The sequence below is a fragment of the Taudactylus pleione genome, unplaced genomic scaffold (genome assembly GCF_031769625.1).
Source record: "Taudactylus pleione unplaced genomic scaffold, aTauple2 ptg000083l, whole genome shotgun sequence".
NCBI classification, from domain to species: Eukaryota; Metazoa; Chordata; class Amphibia; order Anura; family Myobatrachidae; genus Taudactylus; species Taudactylus pleione.
In genome coordinates, this window is record NW_028284485.1 from 1,482,528 (window position 1) to 1,500,417 (window position 17,890).

At 42.3% G+C, this 17,890-nt stretch overlaps 1 protein-coding gene across 5 annotated transcripts in view; it reads right to left on the reverse strand.

The window, feature by feature from the left end:
* The window catches only part of LOC148532117 (ubiquitin thioesterase otulin-like), a 138,243-nt gene that overhangs the window by 89,138 nt on the left and 31,215 nt on the right, over positions 1 to 17,890 (reverse strand). For 4 of the 5 annotated variants that reach the window (XM_088468263.1, XM_088468259.1, XM_088468260.1 and 1 more), the window contains 2 exons: positions 11,862 to 12,089; positions 1,048 to 1,317 (listed from right to left, as the gene is read on the reverse strand). In XM_088468263.1, coding sequence (XP_088324389.1) covers positions 1,048 to 1,317; positions 11,862 to 12,089 — 498 coding nt within the window. The remainder of the gene's footprint in view (positions 1 to 1,047; positions 1,318 to 11,861; positions 12,090 to 17,890) is intronic. The other variant, XM_088468264.1, reaches the window with a different exon arrangement.

Genomic DNA, 17,890 nt, shown 5'->3' on the forward strand with positions numbered 1-17,890 from the left:
TGGGAATGGGACCCAAATCTAAACCCAGAATGCATTTATGTGTTATATACACCTTATATTACAGCCTGCAGATCATTTTATATAATATTTTTAATAATTTTGTGGCTCAAACAAAGTTTGTGTACATACATGAAATTGATGTATGTTTAATTCATATACACCTTATACACACTACCTAAAGGTTATTTTATACTAGATTTTTAATAATTTGGTGCCTTAAACAAAGTTTATGTACATTGAACCATCAAAAAACAAAAGGTGTCATGCTAAAAATATTCCGTAATTCGGAATATTCCGTATTTCGGAATATTTGGATATAGGAGACTCAACCTGTACTTAATCATGAGGAACGTTGCATCACTGCTAACTGAACACCCACTACTGATAATTGAAAGCATATAACTATGTTTTTTTTCCACAAACATTTTAAACACTAGTAAAATGGATTTAAGTGGTTCTGATACTAGAATGCACATGCGCTCTCTTTGTTTCCAGCTTTTGCCTGGTTTCATTCAACTTACTGTCTTTGGTATGCTTCATGTTCTATCACCTTGGGAAGTCTACAAGGAATTTCAATGAACTTCTAAACTTTATTAACTAAGGCATAATGATACCAATACAATGTCAGTAGGTATGTGGCCATGGTGTTACATAAGTTTCATGAAGAGGAAAGAAGTTCAATATTTAATCAGGAAAAATGTTGCGTAAAGTTTTTTTTTATAGCAAATCAAGAAGTTCCTCAAAAGCAATTTAATGGCCAGTGTGACAGATGCAGGAGGAATATCACAGCTGCGTGCAGCAATTTCTGCAGCAGGAAAGCTCTAATGTCACGCCAGTCTTACAGACCAAAATCACAGGATTTCTGTAAAAAGATATTTATGACAAAAATAAAATACAAGAAACGGGTACTAAAGCAGGATATGTGAAAATTTTTAAATGTAACTAAAAAGAAAAATCACTGACCTACAGTAATTGACAATCTAATAATGATTTAGGTGCATGAATAACAGCATTTGCTAAACTCATCATGAAAATATAAATACTCACATGTCCAGCGACAAATCTTTTTCTAATGCACATGACACAATTTCCCTGGTACTTGTTCTCTGAGAAAAGCTGATCTCATCAGTGACATTTGGATTTGAAGTCCCTGTGGGGTTATATTCCGGTTCCTGTGACAAATGACTTGGTGCATAAGTCATTTTATTTATTTCAATATCATCATCTCTGGAGTCTATACAGGTGTTTACGGTCACCGGAACCTCTGACAAATGTGCTTGTTCACTTATGGAATCATGGCCACTTACAGTTCCATCACTAAAACAAAAGTATATAGATTAATAGGGTATGTGAAGCACAGAAGGTGTGTATATAAAGAATGATGGGAGTGTTGTCTGAGTGCTGTATTATGTATATTACCTTTTCACAAGCTTCCACTATATGAAAGAGCAAAATAATGTACAAGACAGAGTGAGTCGGCCAGATTTAGAGCCATCTGCAGCACTAATTTAATCCTAGTAGCTGATCTCATAATGGTCACTATTAACTAATTCATAAGCTTGTTGTGATGTTAACAGTTCACCTTGCATCTGTTGTCTTTGGTGTTAACACAAGAACAGTATTAGCAATAATGTCATGAAAAGCAGTGTCCACTTTATTTTGTAGATCACCTTTAATTTGCTATGCTCTTTAAGATCTCTCTCTCTCTTATGACTATATCACTGTAATTAGTTTTGGTACACCTTACTGTCACGGTTGGACATGAACCCTAGGATTACTGACTGGATTTCTTCCTCTTCCTGTGCTTGTCAGAGAGGCAGGACAATTACCCAATTTAGGGCCGAATTCAATTAGGTGCGAAAAGTTGCAATCAGCGAAAAGCGTTTGTCGATGTGAAGGAATTCAATTAGGTACGAAAAGTTACGATCGGCGAAAAGCATTTGTCGATGCAAAGTTTTTGTGTCATTCGCCAGTTTAGATGAGATCTCTTCGCCTACTTTCACAATGCGTGCTCCCGCTTTTCACCCTCTTCAATAGAAAACATGCAAAAAGGCATATGTGCGAAAACTGCAAAGGCGGCACTAGCGAAAAGTACAGCATATTTTAGGAAAATCAGTCTGCACCCTATAAAATCAATATAGAAGTGTATTAATAGCCCTAATAAAAGTTTTCTGGGTTCTTAAATTGAGTCAAATGGCTGTTATATGCATTTTTGCATAAGTGCTGAAAAATGATTTAAAGCAATTGAAAAACAAAAAACAAAATAATAGTTGTAGTTAAATTGGGGGTACATTAAAACGGTTGTTAGTATATTTTTATGGCTATAACGTGCAGTTTTAAAAAAATGCTAAAAATATACCTGCTACAGCCACCTGCAAATCTAAAAACACCTGTCACATTCATACAGCCCCCAAAAATACTTTAAACCCATTTCCGTACACTTTTAACATTTTCAACCCAAAATGACATGTCATTTTTAGGGGGAATTAAGATAATTTTTTTTTTTTGCCTAATTAGCTATTAGGAAGGGGGGGTGTCCAAAGGGTTCTGAACCAAGTCCCCACGTTTTAAGACAAAAATAGGGATTTTTTTCACATGTCTCTTAGGTGGTGAAAACTTTTGCCAGTTTCTGCCTATGGAGTTTTTGCACATTGAAAAAACTCAGGAAATTGAATAGCACGAAACGCTGGTATGCGCAAAAAGATCGCATCAGCGAACGCTTTTCGCCAAATGCGACTTTTTGCACCTAGTTGAATTTGGCCCTTAACCTGACACAATCGGGGGAATTCAATTAGGTGCAAGTTTGGTCCCGTAAGGCAAATTCACGGCAAATTTGCATTGAGAATTACACTTGCAATTCAATTCCAAATTCGCAATTCTTTTTTAAAGTAAATTCGCCTGTTTTTGTTTGCACCCCCCTGAGCAGGTGAAAAGATAGGGAAAATCTTTATTTTATTTTAAGGTAAAAATTTTGGGACTTGCTTCAGGACCCCTTGGACACCACCCTAATGACTAATTAGGCATTTGGAAGTTTTCAATTAACTTAATTGGGCCAAAAATAACATGTCCTTTTTGGGGTGAAAAAAGATAAATAACCTCAAATTACCCCAAAATAAGCTGTTAAGCTACATGATGTACCCCAAATTCAAAGAAAGAATTTATGTCACCGAAAAATAATTGCTTTTAATTATTTTTAAAAAATTTTAGTCACCTCAAATTACCCCAAAAGCATCTTTTTCTACTTTATTTGCATTTTTGAATTTAAATGAAATTCTACAGCTTTTTCCATTATTATTATTATTTTTTAAATGCACAAATCTGCTATTTGAAACCTTTTAAAAGTGTGCAGTACTTTCCTTACTACTTTACCACAATAGCCAAGTACACACTGAGATGACCGGCAATCGTGATGATGTTCAGAGTGATTTACCTTCACCCTGGACATTGCTGTAACACACTGCAGCAATTAATGAATGTTTTTTATTTTTCAGGAACAGGTTTTAAAGACAAGTATTATTCTGGATTGCACAAACAATGCAGAGTTTTACACTAAGCAATTGTTATTGAATTAAAAATTATCAATTTAAACAAACCATTTGCAGCGCTCACAAATTTGTACAACAGGCACTACATGAAATTATGCGAGGAGATCATACAATTTATCCAATTCTAACACTATTAACAACTATAACAAGTATAACCAGTACAGACTTTCTATCTAAAGTTTATGCTGCAGTATAAAACTGGTTTGCAATTATAAGTCTCTAAGGGTTTAACCCTAGGTCGACCTCGGTGGTGCACAGCTTTCCATCTCTCACTTTTTTGCGATGAATCCTAATTGTTTAGCTAGTGGTCAGTCACAACTGAAAAGTCCTAGCTTTAGTTGGGCTGGGAGGCATTACAGGTTGAGTCTCACATATCCAAATATTCCAAAATACGGAATAATTTTGGCATGACTGAGATAATAAAACCTTTGATTGTTGATGGTTCAATGTACACAAACTTTGTCTAAGGCACAAATTATTAAAAATAATGTATAAAATTACCTACAGGCTGTGTGTATAAGGTGTATATGAAACATAAATGAATTTCATTTCTATACATAAACTCTGTTTGAGCCACAAAATTATTGAAAACATTGTGTAAAATTACCTGCAGGCTGTGTGTATAAGGGGTATACGACACATAAATGCATTCTGTGTGTATATTTGGGTCCAATTCCCAAGATATTTTATTATTAAATGTAAATATTCCAAAATACGGAATATTCCGTTATCCAAAATACCCCTGGTCCCAAGCATTTGGGAGACTAAACCTGTACTGAGTTTCTTAAAAGGGGAGATGAAGTTCAGGCCAATGAGAAGACATTGCTCAGCTGCATATCTGTAGCAGCTGTCCAATCGCCGTGCTACAATGTGGTAGTTATAAAACTGGGCACTGAGCCAGCAAGCAGCCACCTGGTATTGTAAATATCCCCCTCCTGCAATGAATCAGCTTAGCTACAATGCTGCTATCACTTTGCAAAGTTCAACTAACTATTTGCTCCTGCCTTCCTCTTTCTATTTTGAGTCACGTTCTCTAATAAGCAATTTGAGCAGTGCTTAGTGATACTGCTGCATTGGTGGTGGTTAATTTGTAACCGGCAATAAGGGATATGAAGCTCTGTCTTTCTTCCTGAGTTCACTTTCTGTTTTGGGGTGGAAAAAGTATTTAGGAAATTCCTAGGCTAGGCTTATGTATAGTGAAACTGTCACTGCAGTTGTCAGTTAACCAGCCACACCACCTTGGTGTGAGCTGACATAGACTGGCCCTTCCTCAGCTAATGGCATTGTTGAAATCAGGACTGTCTTTTGGAAGAAAGTTATGCTATTGAAGTACCTGGGTGCAGTGGGTTACTCCTGCAGCTCCAACCCTGAGCACCCTTGGCAGGTTCTGGCTTCTCAAGGCAGCTCTCAGTACCAGGAGTTGTCTTCTACCTTCTCAGCTGCTCTCCTCTATGCTGTGCTGGAAAGCTGGGGGGCATACTTTCCCGATGATCTCTACATTCATGCTGTTGACCTCACAGCCTGTCACCCCTGCAGCTGCTCCTCCCAGGAGACACTCTGCAACACTCCTTATCCAGAGCAAGAAGCTGTACCAGTCCCTCACTCTCCCAATTGCTAGCTCCACCTCCAGAGTCCCGGCTGTGGACCTGACTCAGTTTCTGAGCTCTGCTGAGGTAAAGGGAATGCTGTGGGACACAGAGCTCTCACTTAGGTAACTCCAGGAACTGCCACCCCAATGTTTAGTACCGCCTCCTTTTATCAACTTAGTGGTGTATGTTTCCAAAGTGAAACTAGCCATTTTGTTGCCCTGGGTCAGAAAGACCATTGGTGCCCCACCCCAACTTTTTTTAAATAGTGACATTAGGTGTGTGCTCGGAAAAGGGGGGTGGCCTTATGGGGAATGGAGTGGACTCATGGCACCCCCCATTTTCTTCACTCTGGGGGTGTGCCTAGCACTCCCGATAATCTGGGCTGTCCCCTGGCTCTCCCCAGTACTAATCCATATATACAGCCTGCATCCCTCCCTGTACCCAATATACAGCCTGGATGTCCCCCTTGAACCTGTGAAAGGGGGCAAAGACAGCTAGGAGCTGTGTGGAATAGAATGAGACAGGCACGATAGTGAGAGGGGGCATAGACAGGTAGGAGCTGTGTAGTGTAATGAGACATACAGGATTGTGAGAGGGGGCAGAAACAAGTCGGGTCTGTGCAGAGAGGGATGAGAGAGACAATAGCAAGGTGCTGTAGATGGAGCTGTGCTGGTAGTTGACAGCAGGATAATTACAGAAGAGCTGGGCAGGAGGAATGGAGTCCATCTGCACTGTTCCAGGGGTCAGAGAAGCGTGAGCTGACTTAGCTCCTCCAATCATGGCTTCTCCAATCACGATGTGCTGAGCTCTTCCAATCAGGGTTCAACACATGCTCTTCTGACTCCTGTCACTAGAGAGAAGGAAGCGGATAGATTTCAGTTTCTGTACCCTGACGTCATCAGTTCCTGTCCAACGTAATTCCCTACCATCCACGTGGACATAGAGGGGGAAATAATCTTGAGGCAAGTGAAGCGAGCCACTGTGCCCAAAGCGTGTCGAGCGAAGCGAGCCCGAGAGGGGACAAGTTTCTTTTTTTGATGGATTGTATCAGCTAGGGAACTGCACTTCCGTCCTCACTGCACATCACTTCACAGTACAAAAACTGAAGGGGAAATATACCTTTCCCTAGAGAGAAGTGCAGTAGGAAGGATGGTATGCCCTGCTGCACTCTGAGAATACCCTAGACATGCTGGCCTGACGTCTTTCCCTACACACAGTGAGGGAGCTGGGAGACGAAGCTTCTGAGTGAGCTCCATAGTGCTTAGAAGGAGCCGAGTGCACTGCTAGTAACAACATTGCTGCAAACTCCCAGCATGGGCATATAGGGATTGTTGCTGCAGCCGGTTCCACCCCCAATGGTAATGGCCACACCATCCAGGGGCGCCAAGAGGCGGGGGGAGCGGGTACAGATTACCCGGGCCCAGGCTTCCTGATGGGCCCGGGTCCGGCGCCACTCCCCCCCCTCACAGCAGCCCAGCTGCAGTTGGAGACTGCTCGTGGCTGCTGAGCAGCAGCCACAGCAGTCTCCTATTCCTGTGCGGGGGAGCAATCACACTGATTGTGCCCCCCCTGGCTTTGCGCCGGGCTGAGGGGGCTCAGAGCGCCCCCCTCCCCAGCGCACAGCGCCGCTTCGCGGGGCTGCAAATCTTTTTTATATTTTCGGCAAGGGGGTGTGGCCATGCCTCCTGCGATTAGGCCACGCCCCCTATTACTGGGGCCTGCCACGGCTCTTGGTGGGCCTGGCACCACCCTGGTTATGGCCCTGTCCGTTTTTTTTCCCAACTGCCACACGTGGCAGCTCCAGCACTTTCTGCCGGCCACAAACGGCTCCACCCCTCAGCAAGTCACATCATAGTGCCACAAGAACAATAGACCACTAAATAATAAAGAGCACCCACATACACAGTCCCTTTTGTGGGGTATCACATTGCTACAGTAAGTTCAGAGAACAGAATAATTTCAGAGACAGAAATGTAAGCCCTGTGACTTCACCAGTTCTTCACCATGATGCACAGAACTCAACTTAGACTTACTGAGAATTTAGGGCATATTTAGAGCCACTATATGCTAATGGTGTGAAGAGTTTAAATAAAAACAGACACACTGCACAAATATTCTGTTTTTTATTTTTTACATTTCCACCTATGAAATTAAATAACATTTTGTTTCCCATCAAATTATTAGGGTAATTCTACACTATTTAAAATGTTACCCACTAATCAACCACCTAATGTCCCCTATAGCAAAGGACCAAATAGGGCAGGCTGATGTAGAGCTCAGTTTAATAACTTCTGATAGTATCATTGCAGAACTTTAGGAATTCCCAGTGGGACATTGGGACGAATGCGATTGGTTTGACATGACATGATTACAAGAACATTAGCATGGATGACACAGATGCATTGTACACTGCACTATTAATCCACGTAAGAGGAGTGGATAACATCCCTATTATAAAGGTGGAAATGACCTTTAAAACTTTGAAAGGTTACTGATATAAAAATATGAAATATTCTGAAGAAGAAAAATTGAAGGTAGCAATTCAGCAAATTTATAGGCACCTCAGTCCGGTTACTATTTGTAGAGTTTAAAGAGATAAGGTCCTGTTATGTGATTAAAAACTCCATTCAACTAACTAATAGCACGTCACCACACTGCTGAAACACTCGTCTTATACTACAGTAGCTTTAGGCCAGTGAGTTGGATTGGGAGGGGGCTATTATAAAGATATAAAGTTGTTATAAAATTTCTCAAACAGTATAATAGTTTCATTTTCTGGAACATTATTAACACCGTTTTTTATTTTTAGAATAGGCCACATATACTTCAGCAGAATACACTTGCACATTTTGATAATATAAAAAACAGGATTTTTATATTTAACATTTCTCCAGGTCCATCAAAGTACACTGCTACAAAGGGGTTGTGTTAGGCACGCAGGAGCTGGCACTTAATAGATTAAATTAAAAGCATAAAGCTCTTCTTATATCAATAACTTATCTGTACTTAATTTACAAAAACATAAAGGATTGGAAAACCTAAAGGATTGGGTGTAAACAAGAGAGAATAACACAAAATTTATAATGGAGGTGATGCAGTTTACCCCCAGATGTACTTAAAGAAATGGATGTAACAGGAAGTACTGAAAATCCTGTTTTATCTTCTTCCATCTATGGGGGTCAGTATGGGAACATTCCAAAGCTATCCTTAGGAAAGGCTATGCCCAGACTTAGCAGAAGCTCTGTGCCTAACTGCCCAAGTACTGTCGTACCAACTGGTCTGGAGGAGACTGAAATTTGGGCCAGAATGGACTGCCCAGCCCCAAGGAAATGTGGATGTAATCCATTTGCCCATTATCTGCCCATTATCTGCTTGGATGCTGGCCAACCCTTTTGTGAACATTGTACTGGATGAGTAAATGGTCAGCAACTGGATGTTCTATCTATGTGCACCTTGATAGCTCTAGCTACATCCAAAAGACCAAGCCATCTATGTTCTTATGAGGAACTGGAGCCCTTCAAAAACGAAATTTCTAAATCCAGATTAAGGAAGAAATGAGATACCACTTTGGGCTAAAAACCTGGAATAGGACTGATCACAGTGCTGTAATCATGAAATATTAGAAAGGGAGAGCTTCAGGATAGAGCCCCTAGTTATGAAAGTCTTCTAGCTGAAGCAATAGATAAAAGACACTGGGCTTGATTCACTGCGGATCGCTATTGTGATTGCAGCTGCGATAACACACATGCAGGTCTGCTATGATAACATGCTAATCGCTGCAATCACAAAGCTATTAGAGAGACGCCCAAAGCCAGCATAGAAACGCCCACTACCGCTTTCGCACATCCGTAATATTTTGTAATCCTGCGTATACATCAGGAACATCGAGTAACATCGGCCCCTCACGCACAATTACAACAGGTCTGACCTTACTCAGAAATTGCTAACCTCGTCGCACGCAGTGAGTACACAAGCTGCATATGCCATCACAGTGGCTAATTTATGCACGCCCAAGTAATGACGTTCAAACGGACAGAAAAGTCTAAGTTTCTCCGACCACTCCACTGTAACAACCCCTAAAAGCTGACCTTTGTATTTGCGTAGGTGAACTCGGGGCATACGCATGGGCAGTACGCAACAATCGTCCGTCTGCGTACGCTATCACAATAGCGATCCATGCTGAATCAGGCCCACTTTCCACGTCAAGAAGCACGAGTGTATAGACTCTATTGGCTTAAACAGAGGACTCTGAAGAGTTGATGATACAAAATTAAAATCCCATGGCTCTAAGGGATGAAGATGAAGATGTACAGGTTGACTATGCTGAAATCCCTGTAGAAAAATGTAAACTAGTTGTTTCTGAAAATAAACTGATAAAGCAGAAACCTGTATATTTAAAAAAGTTATGTGGAGATCCAGCTTTACTCCAGACTGTACAAAAATAGAAAAAATGAGACAACTGAAAACTAGAATAGTGTACACCAGTACACAGTCACACAGCATCTGACATGAGAATTTTGTGCAGATACTTTCTCTAGTCTTAAATCATGATATCTGCAATTGGGCTGGACCAATTTGCAATATGTAGCACCTCTCCTTGGGTATCAACACCTATTTCCTTATAGAATGTAAGCTTGCGAGCAGGGCCCTCTTACCCTAATGTATGTCATGTATGTATGTATGTCTTTTACAACCCAGTATAATGATAATGTTGATTCAAATTGTAAAGCGCAACGGAATTTGCTGCGCTATATAAGAAACTGTTAATAAATAAATAATGATATAAAAATCTGAAATATTTTGAAGAAGAAAAATTAAAGGTAGCAATTCAGCAAATTTAGAGGCACCTCAATCCGGTAACTTTTTGTAGAGATTTGTAGAATTTTGTGCAGATACTTTTTCTAGTCTTAAATCATGATTTGAATAACTGGCTTCAGTCGCCAGGCTGTTCAAGCCAGTCGTTGAAGGTCCTGATGTTGAAATAGAACCTGGGTGAGCAGATGTTCCCGCTGAGGTAGCCACATGGCACCTTCTGTAATGCTTATTAAGTCTGAGTACCAGGTTCTCCTTAGCCAATTTGGGGTAATGAGAATGACCTAGTGCGGGATGCATGATGCATCGCATTTGGGATAAGATGCATCCCGCCACTCTTCGGAAGCATGCCGGCATTAGTAATGCCATTATGCATGAAGAAAATCACAAATGACAGCTCTCTCGGTGAGTGGTGTCATTCTGCACATGCACAGATTGAAACGTGCTGCAGGGTGCTTGGAGGGATCCAATTGGATTAATATTTTCACCTACTTGTAGAAATTAAGGATCGGGACCATTCATTATAAAGGTAATGCAGGAGATATCATTGATATCTCCAGCTTACCTTTCAGCCACGATCTGTCCCGCAATCCCCATACACTAGTACACTAAGTTTCACTGCTCCGAAAGGAGCAAGAAAGGGGATCGCGGAGACAGATGATTTTTCGGATCAGCCTTCTTTGCACTGGAGCAATGTTGAATTACCCCGATGAACTTGTATCAACCACTGCTACTCACAGCAAGTTGGATACTTAATTACCGGCCCCCGATAATTAACATAATGAATGTACCTCTTAAACTTTAGCTGGTGGAACTACTTTAAGACATACTTGGCAACTGTCCCTGATTGTCAGGGAGACTGCCTGAAATAGCAATCTCCCTGACTCCCTGAAGAGTCCAGCAATCTCCCTGATTTCACCTTACCCCCATTATGAAGATGTTTTATAATAGAGATATATACATTTATATGGGATCATTAGTAAACTTTCCCTGCATTGGTTATAAGGTACAATGGCAATGGCTACATGCATTTTCTGAAAAGTATCAGTGTGTTTTCATTAACAAAAAAATCTTACTAACTGCTTTGGGACGCATTTATATTTGGATTGATGTCAATTTTATGACACGTCACTTAGATGTAGCAGTACACGTCCACATTACTGCTGCGCTCATAGGTGTTGCTTTCACAATCTCCCTGAAATGCTTTTCCAAGTAGGCAAGTATGCTTTAAGAACGTAATGTGTGAAAATTAGGAAATGGCAGTACTAAGTTCATCCTCATAGGCTCCAGTGTCTGTTTTGTTTACTAAACATGCCTAATACTGTAGCTTGCAAACTTACAAGAGCTCCTTGCGAAGGAGAGGGAATGGAAGCAAAGTAATAAAACTGGCAATACTGTCATAATCCCAGTTCTATGTAGATTCCATTCAAAACAAATATGTTTTTTATTTTATTTTATATGAATTACAGATTTAGATTTTTTTTTTAATTTAATTGTCAATACCTTACGATTAGATTGATAACTCCTAATTTTAACAGTATCCAAAGTAATCTCTTTATAATATATATCTTTAACCACTACAGACTATTTACAAACATTTTAAAAACGAAGAATTATATTGTATACTCTTAATGCTCCATTTCAGTATTCACTAGCCTTGTACAGTAGGTTCTTCAAAGAGATCTCCAAGTTACATCACACCTACAGTAGATGATAGTAGCACTGCACTGTGTTTAGAGGGCATTTAGCACTCATAGGGGGACATACATCATGCCTTTTAAAGAGTGGAGAAGTGGAGAAGTTGCCCATAGAAATAAAATCAGCTAGCAGTTATTCTAAAAAATAATAGGGAGAAGCTGATTGGTTGCTATGGTCAACTAGGCAAAATGTAAGATAGCAACTTAAAAAGTGTTACCCATCAATCACTTGGGGGTGGGAATTCTGACGCAACTTGGACCTCTTGCTGCAGTCAGTTAGGCTTCCCATGTCTGTGTTCCCATCACCTGTAGTGGTCCATTCTCCTGATGACCTTTTTGTAATCTGATTCACAACAGCAGAATTCAGGGGCTCAGATGCCATTATTCCTTGTTGAAGGTGGTCAATAGAAATCTCTCCTGTGTCCAGGAAATCGTCAGGGTTTTCTCTAAATGTTAATGAATACAATACATAGATGATTTGCTTGTAAGGAAATTCATTCTGTAGTAAAGAAAGGCTTCCATAAACTACAGCAATTGTCATTGCTCATCCCTACACTCCCACAGGTTGCAAGCTAGTAGTACAGGAAAGTCTGATAGAACTAGAAAAACAAGACATAAGCAATATATAAGCTGTACCCTACCAAAAACAGGCATTTAATAGTATAGGAATTGTTTATCCTGCCTGCAAATGTATTTTTTCCAACACCTGATTCATTCAAAGATACACTTCTTATCAGGTTTCTGACACACAGCTCTGGACAATACCAGCACAGTGTGATATAACACTGTGCATGTAATCACCAGACAACAGGCTCCTGACATACAGTTTATACTGGTGACTTAGATGTTATTCCAGAGAGCACATAAGAAGTACAAACTTATGGCCTGGAATGCATGTGCAAAGATTTGTATTCTGCCATGCATTCTTGGCGCTTCCTCACCAGTCACAGTACTGTGATCCAGAAGCTATATGCTTGAAGCTGGCCAAGTTGCGGCTTTAGCATACCCAGTACAACGTTATTTCAAATAAACAAGGGTTGTTGATTGTTTGTTTGGTTTTTTTAAATCCCTCTTCCTGGCATAATATTGGGACATACAAGGCTCTATGCAAAGTATAAATGAAATGCCAATCCAGAGTCAGGTCACACATTTTGTCTAATCTCTTACATGTGCCCCTCCTGCAACTTTTACTAAACACAAGGCTTTATCTTTCTAGCTTCTTCCTACACTTTCCAGTCATGCTTTTACTTGTCATAGCAACTTTATTACCATTGTCCTGGGATAGAACATTTCAGTTGTGCCTTGTGCAATGAATACATTTGTATCCTGACAGTAGCACAAACAAGAGAAAGTAAAACGTTTGTCAAGCTGATCAAATGAGCAGCGGAACTTATCGTGCGACTGCAGCTCTGCCCGCAGCAGTGATGTGCGGTGAGGTTAATGGCCGGGAGGCACACATGGAGATAGGTCTGTGTGCTGGGAGCCTGTCTCACCCCCTACTCACTGTAACTCTCCCCGCATTACACTAAGCTTCAGTGTCCATTGATTCTCCTACCTGCATCACTGTATCTTCTCTTGCTGCTCTAAAGGTGTCCATCACTGCTCAAGGCACGCACCCCCATGCGCAGAGGCATGCCTCTATTAGCTCTCTTTCTGTGCAGCTTACTGCCCGTGGTGTGGCCCCACCCCCAGCTCTGCAAGCAGTGTCTGATTATACAGAAGCAAGGATGAGCTGTTGCTGCCTCATTTCTGGTCTCCAGTGGTGTAACTAGGGTTTTTGGCGCCCATGTCAAGATGAAAAATGGCGCACCCAAACTGTGTGCGCACATCGAAGACGTGCGTGCCAAAAATGGGCGCTTATGCAGTGCCCTCCAGTAGTAGTGCCTCTTATGCAATACCCCCTGTAGTAGTGCCCCTGCACATGCCGCTGTCCTACTGCTCATCCCGCTCGGTACTATGGGAGAGACGTCATGACATCTCTCCTTTCAACCACTGCATGAGCCGGAAAGTATAGCTTAGGAGTGAGCTCCAGTCTCTGGCTCCTGCTGCAGGGAAGGAGCTGGTGGACACCCTCTGGCAACAAAATCTCAGCAGGTGCCCGGCAAATGGAGTAGGCAGCAGCGGCGCCTCTTCAGCCCAGCACTGGCCCTGTCAGTATTCTAATCCTAATGGGGGTGGCGTCGGGATTCTGACCCCCGGGATCTTGAACGCCGACATCCAGAACCCCAGCATCCCATATGTATTCCTACAGAATACCATGCATCCTAAACTGCGATTCCTTTCTCTTAAATAGACAAGACAGTGAAGGCTGAGGGGTATATTTACTAAATTGAGAGTTTTTAGAAATGGAGATATTGCCAACGTTGTTAACATTTGACTAGCAGCTTCTAGAAGATAATAGCTAGAATCTGATTGGTTGCTATTGGCAACATCTTCAGTTCTAAAAAACTCTCACTTTAGTAAATATACGTCTAAGTGTAGACTATGTACAGTAAAGACATGTTCCCATAAATGCTGCTGATTCTAACCTGAACATAACTACAATATGCCTTTTTTTTCTCCATATCTATTGAGGCTGCTGAAGGGCTTGTGCAAGACCTATGTTGATAATGATCATCTACCTTGCTAATTGTGACTGGATGATCTCGTTCTGCCAGGCATGCACAGATTTTTTTATGTTGCAAGAATAGTGTTGTTTTGTCCTTGGGTAACCTGAGTAGGCTAACTTAATCACTCATAGAGATTCCCTATCATCATTAGTAACCATCTCTTACATACTCCTTCCACTGCATAGTGGGCAGGTAACTAGCTGCCATAACAAGACTCCTACAACGGCACCTGGAACTGCTCATTTCACACAGGCTCCTACCACACACCTAATTCTGGTGTGGACATGCTGCTAAAACACCTAGTGGTTGGTGTTGGCTAATTCCCACTGGTCCCTCGCTTTGGGCTAGTATGCACTAGTTATCTGGTAAAGGGCTTGACCTTGGGGAAACTTTGCTCAATCTAGAACAGCCAGAAAATGGAGTAGTGTTTGGCACGGGTGTAGTAGGTATTACCGCCGGCCGCAAATCCCGACAGCGGCAGCCCGACAAGGGTGAAGATCCCGATCGTCCCTAAGGTAAGTATTGCTAACCTAATTCCACCCCCTAATCCTAACCCTCCCTTAGGGGTGCCTAACCCTAACCTCCCCCCAAGTGCCTAACCCTAATCCCCCTCTAAGTGCCTAAACCTAACCCCCCTTCCCCGCAGCCTAAACCTAAGTCCCCTGGGGGGGTGCCTAACCCTAACCTCCCTCCCGGGGGTGCCTAACCCCCCCCTTCCCCTAGCCTGAACCTAACCCTCCCGGGGGGTGCCTAAGCCTAAGTCCCCCAGGGAGCCCTAAACCTAACCCTCCCCCCACACGGCTGTCCACGCCCGGCTTACCTTCGTTCGGTATGCCGGGTGTCGGTTTTCCAGCGTCTGGTTAATGACAGGTGTCGAGTTTTCGACACCTGTCATTAGTACCATGCCAGGATTAGAAAGTCTGGCATTTAGACCGTCGGCTTCCAAACTACATCCCTTTGGCACTACTCTGATAGTCACAAGATACATGCAGATGCAGGCATCTTAGGGCAAGATGTTTATTGCTGAAATGTCTTTAAAAAGACTAGCCTTTTGCTGCAGATGTTTGGGACAATCACAGCATACAGATGACACAGAAGTACAATCCTGATGTTGAGATGATACACACTCTCGGGGTTCGCAAGCCCTCCTTTTATCCCGTTCTAACACACAGTACCACAGGGGATAATCCCGCCCTGGGTCCCTTAACCAATCAAGCTATGTGGATGGGCTGTGCATGCACACATTTGATATTGTCCCTAATGGACAGTGAGGAGTGGTGACTCCTCTTTCCCTGAAATCACCTGGACAGGTAACCACAACCTAGGTGCCAGCAAGTCTGGAGTGGGGGATGGCTTGCTCTAAGACTTAGGATACTGTTGGGAGACCTTATCCTCTATTCTGGCCAAATTTTAGCTCCAGAGGCTGGGAGAATAGAACCCCAGGCACCAAGTGAAAGCTCTTTGGAGCTCTAGTAAACAATTAACTGGTTGTGCTAGCCAGTTCTCCCTGAACCTGCTGACCTCACTTTGGGGGGAATTCAAATGTTTAGCCGACGGCTTGTTTTATTAGACGCCCGACAGAGCAATTGAATTGTTGCTCTGTCGGGGCGTGATAGCCGCCGGCGCCAGCGTTTCTGCACGCACTCAGGAGTGCGCAAGCAGAAATGTGACAGAAACATCCTGGTTAGGGTGCACTAACTGCAGATAGCGCGCCCTAACCAGAAATTAAGACGGGTTTATCTGTTTTAGACGGCTAAATCTCGTCAGTCTGAAAGAGGGCAAAAATGAACGAGCGCCCAGAACATTTGAATAGCAAACTGGGCGCTCATTAATTAGCACGCCCAAAAAAAAATGTAATCGCCCCCCCCCCCTGAGTCATGAGGCTGCAGGTAAAGTCATTCAGATTCCTTGGGAGGCAGGCTGTGGGAACCAGCAGCCCATGGAGGGCTCCAGATCCCCCTAGAAATCCAATGAAAATGTAAGTGCACTTTTACTTTTAAATACATTTAACATAATTTTTCTTTAAATATAAATATATTTAAAGCATGTTAAACATATTGTGAAATATATATATTCTCTGTGCCTAGTGCTTTACATGTCAGGACACTGCAGCACATCTGCAGTCCTTTACAAAACAATATTTGAATGCAGTTAATTTTAAACATATATACAGTATTTTTACACAGACTGCCTAAATACTAGTCCTAGTGCCCAGTATTGGAACTTAACCATTTCAATGCTGGCTGTACCATGAGCTACACCCCTGGTCCCCAACACACATCGAGTGCCCCTCCCGCAACCTGGGACTTTGTAGGGAACTCTCCCCTGGTGCAGCACCACAGCCGCTGGACTCAAAACTGCCACGCTCTGTGTACAGCCCCCTGGAACAGCGCAGCCAGGGAAAACCCACTGTGTAGCTGCAGCACATAAATTAATGCAAAAAATCTACATTTTTTAAACAGTTGAAATTGGTGCCTAGCACCAATATTCTTGAAAATGGCACCTAGCAACGATTGGTCCCTTCAAAAATGGGACCCAGCAAGAGTTTTTACCTCTTCAGTGCTGAGGCCGCCATCTCAGCCATGGGTGGTGGTGACATTAGGTACACACTATATGATATTTTGAATAATTTGGACGATTCTGATGCACGGAATGTCAAATAGTTCAAATTGCATAGTGTGTACCTACTATCACGAAACCGATGCGCGCTCCCGCGGGGCGCCCGTCGCATCTTCAGATCTTTTGTGCATGCAGAAAGATCTGAGGATGTCGCTAGCAATGCCATGCTGCCGAATGCAGCATGGCTCCCGCTACCCAGTGTGGATGCACTTACCGATGCCAGCAGTATTAAACAAAAAAAACAAAAACACGCAATGTTTTCTCCATTTCAGCTTCTAATCAAGAATTCATTCAATGTAGCAAAGCAATTCATAGTGGTGTAGCCACTGCTAATCAATACACAGCAGCTTTCCAATGCTCTTACCAATCACATTGAAGCTGCTCTGAATTGTTTAGAAGCCAGGTTACAAGGACATGATGACATTTGTAGTTCTACAGCATACCCAAACCGGTTAGACTGGCAGGGCTTGCTGGTACAAGTAGTACTCCAGAAAAAAAATGCTAATGTGTCTTTTTTCCTCCCCAATTCAGCTAGGGGATTCAGTTACAGATGTGTCCTTGTACATCTAGCATCAATACACCATAAGGTTCTAGATGCGTAGTAATTTTGCATCTTATTTGCATTGCAGACACTGCAAAACACCACTTAAAGTCTACAAGATGCTGGACTGTGACTTTGATCGCACAAGAATCAGTTTTAAACATGATCAAAGTTGCAGATGAAGCACAGCTAAACTTGGTGTGAGAAAAAGCCATGGCCGCTGCATCGTGGCACTTTGTATACAGATTGAGGCTCATTCTCACACATAAGTGTTGCACATCGAATTGATCAGTGTACTCTAGCAAAGTAGTTTTTTTGCTTACCCGTTTTATTTAAGCAAATAAGACGCACATTTAGAGCTAGAATATCGTTTGGTGTGGCCGAGTCGCCCATTACCTGGCGCTCCAAGAGGGGCTGTTTGGCGCGACTGAAGCCACAGTGTATGAGGACACATCTGTACCATGCTGAACAAGGCTAT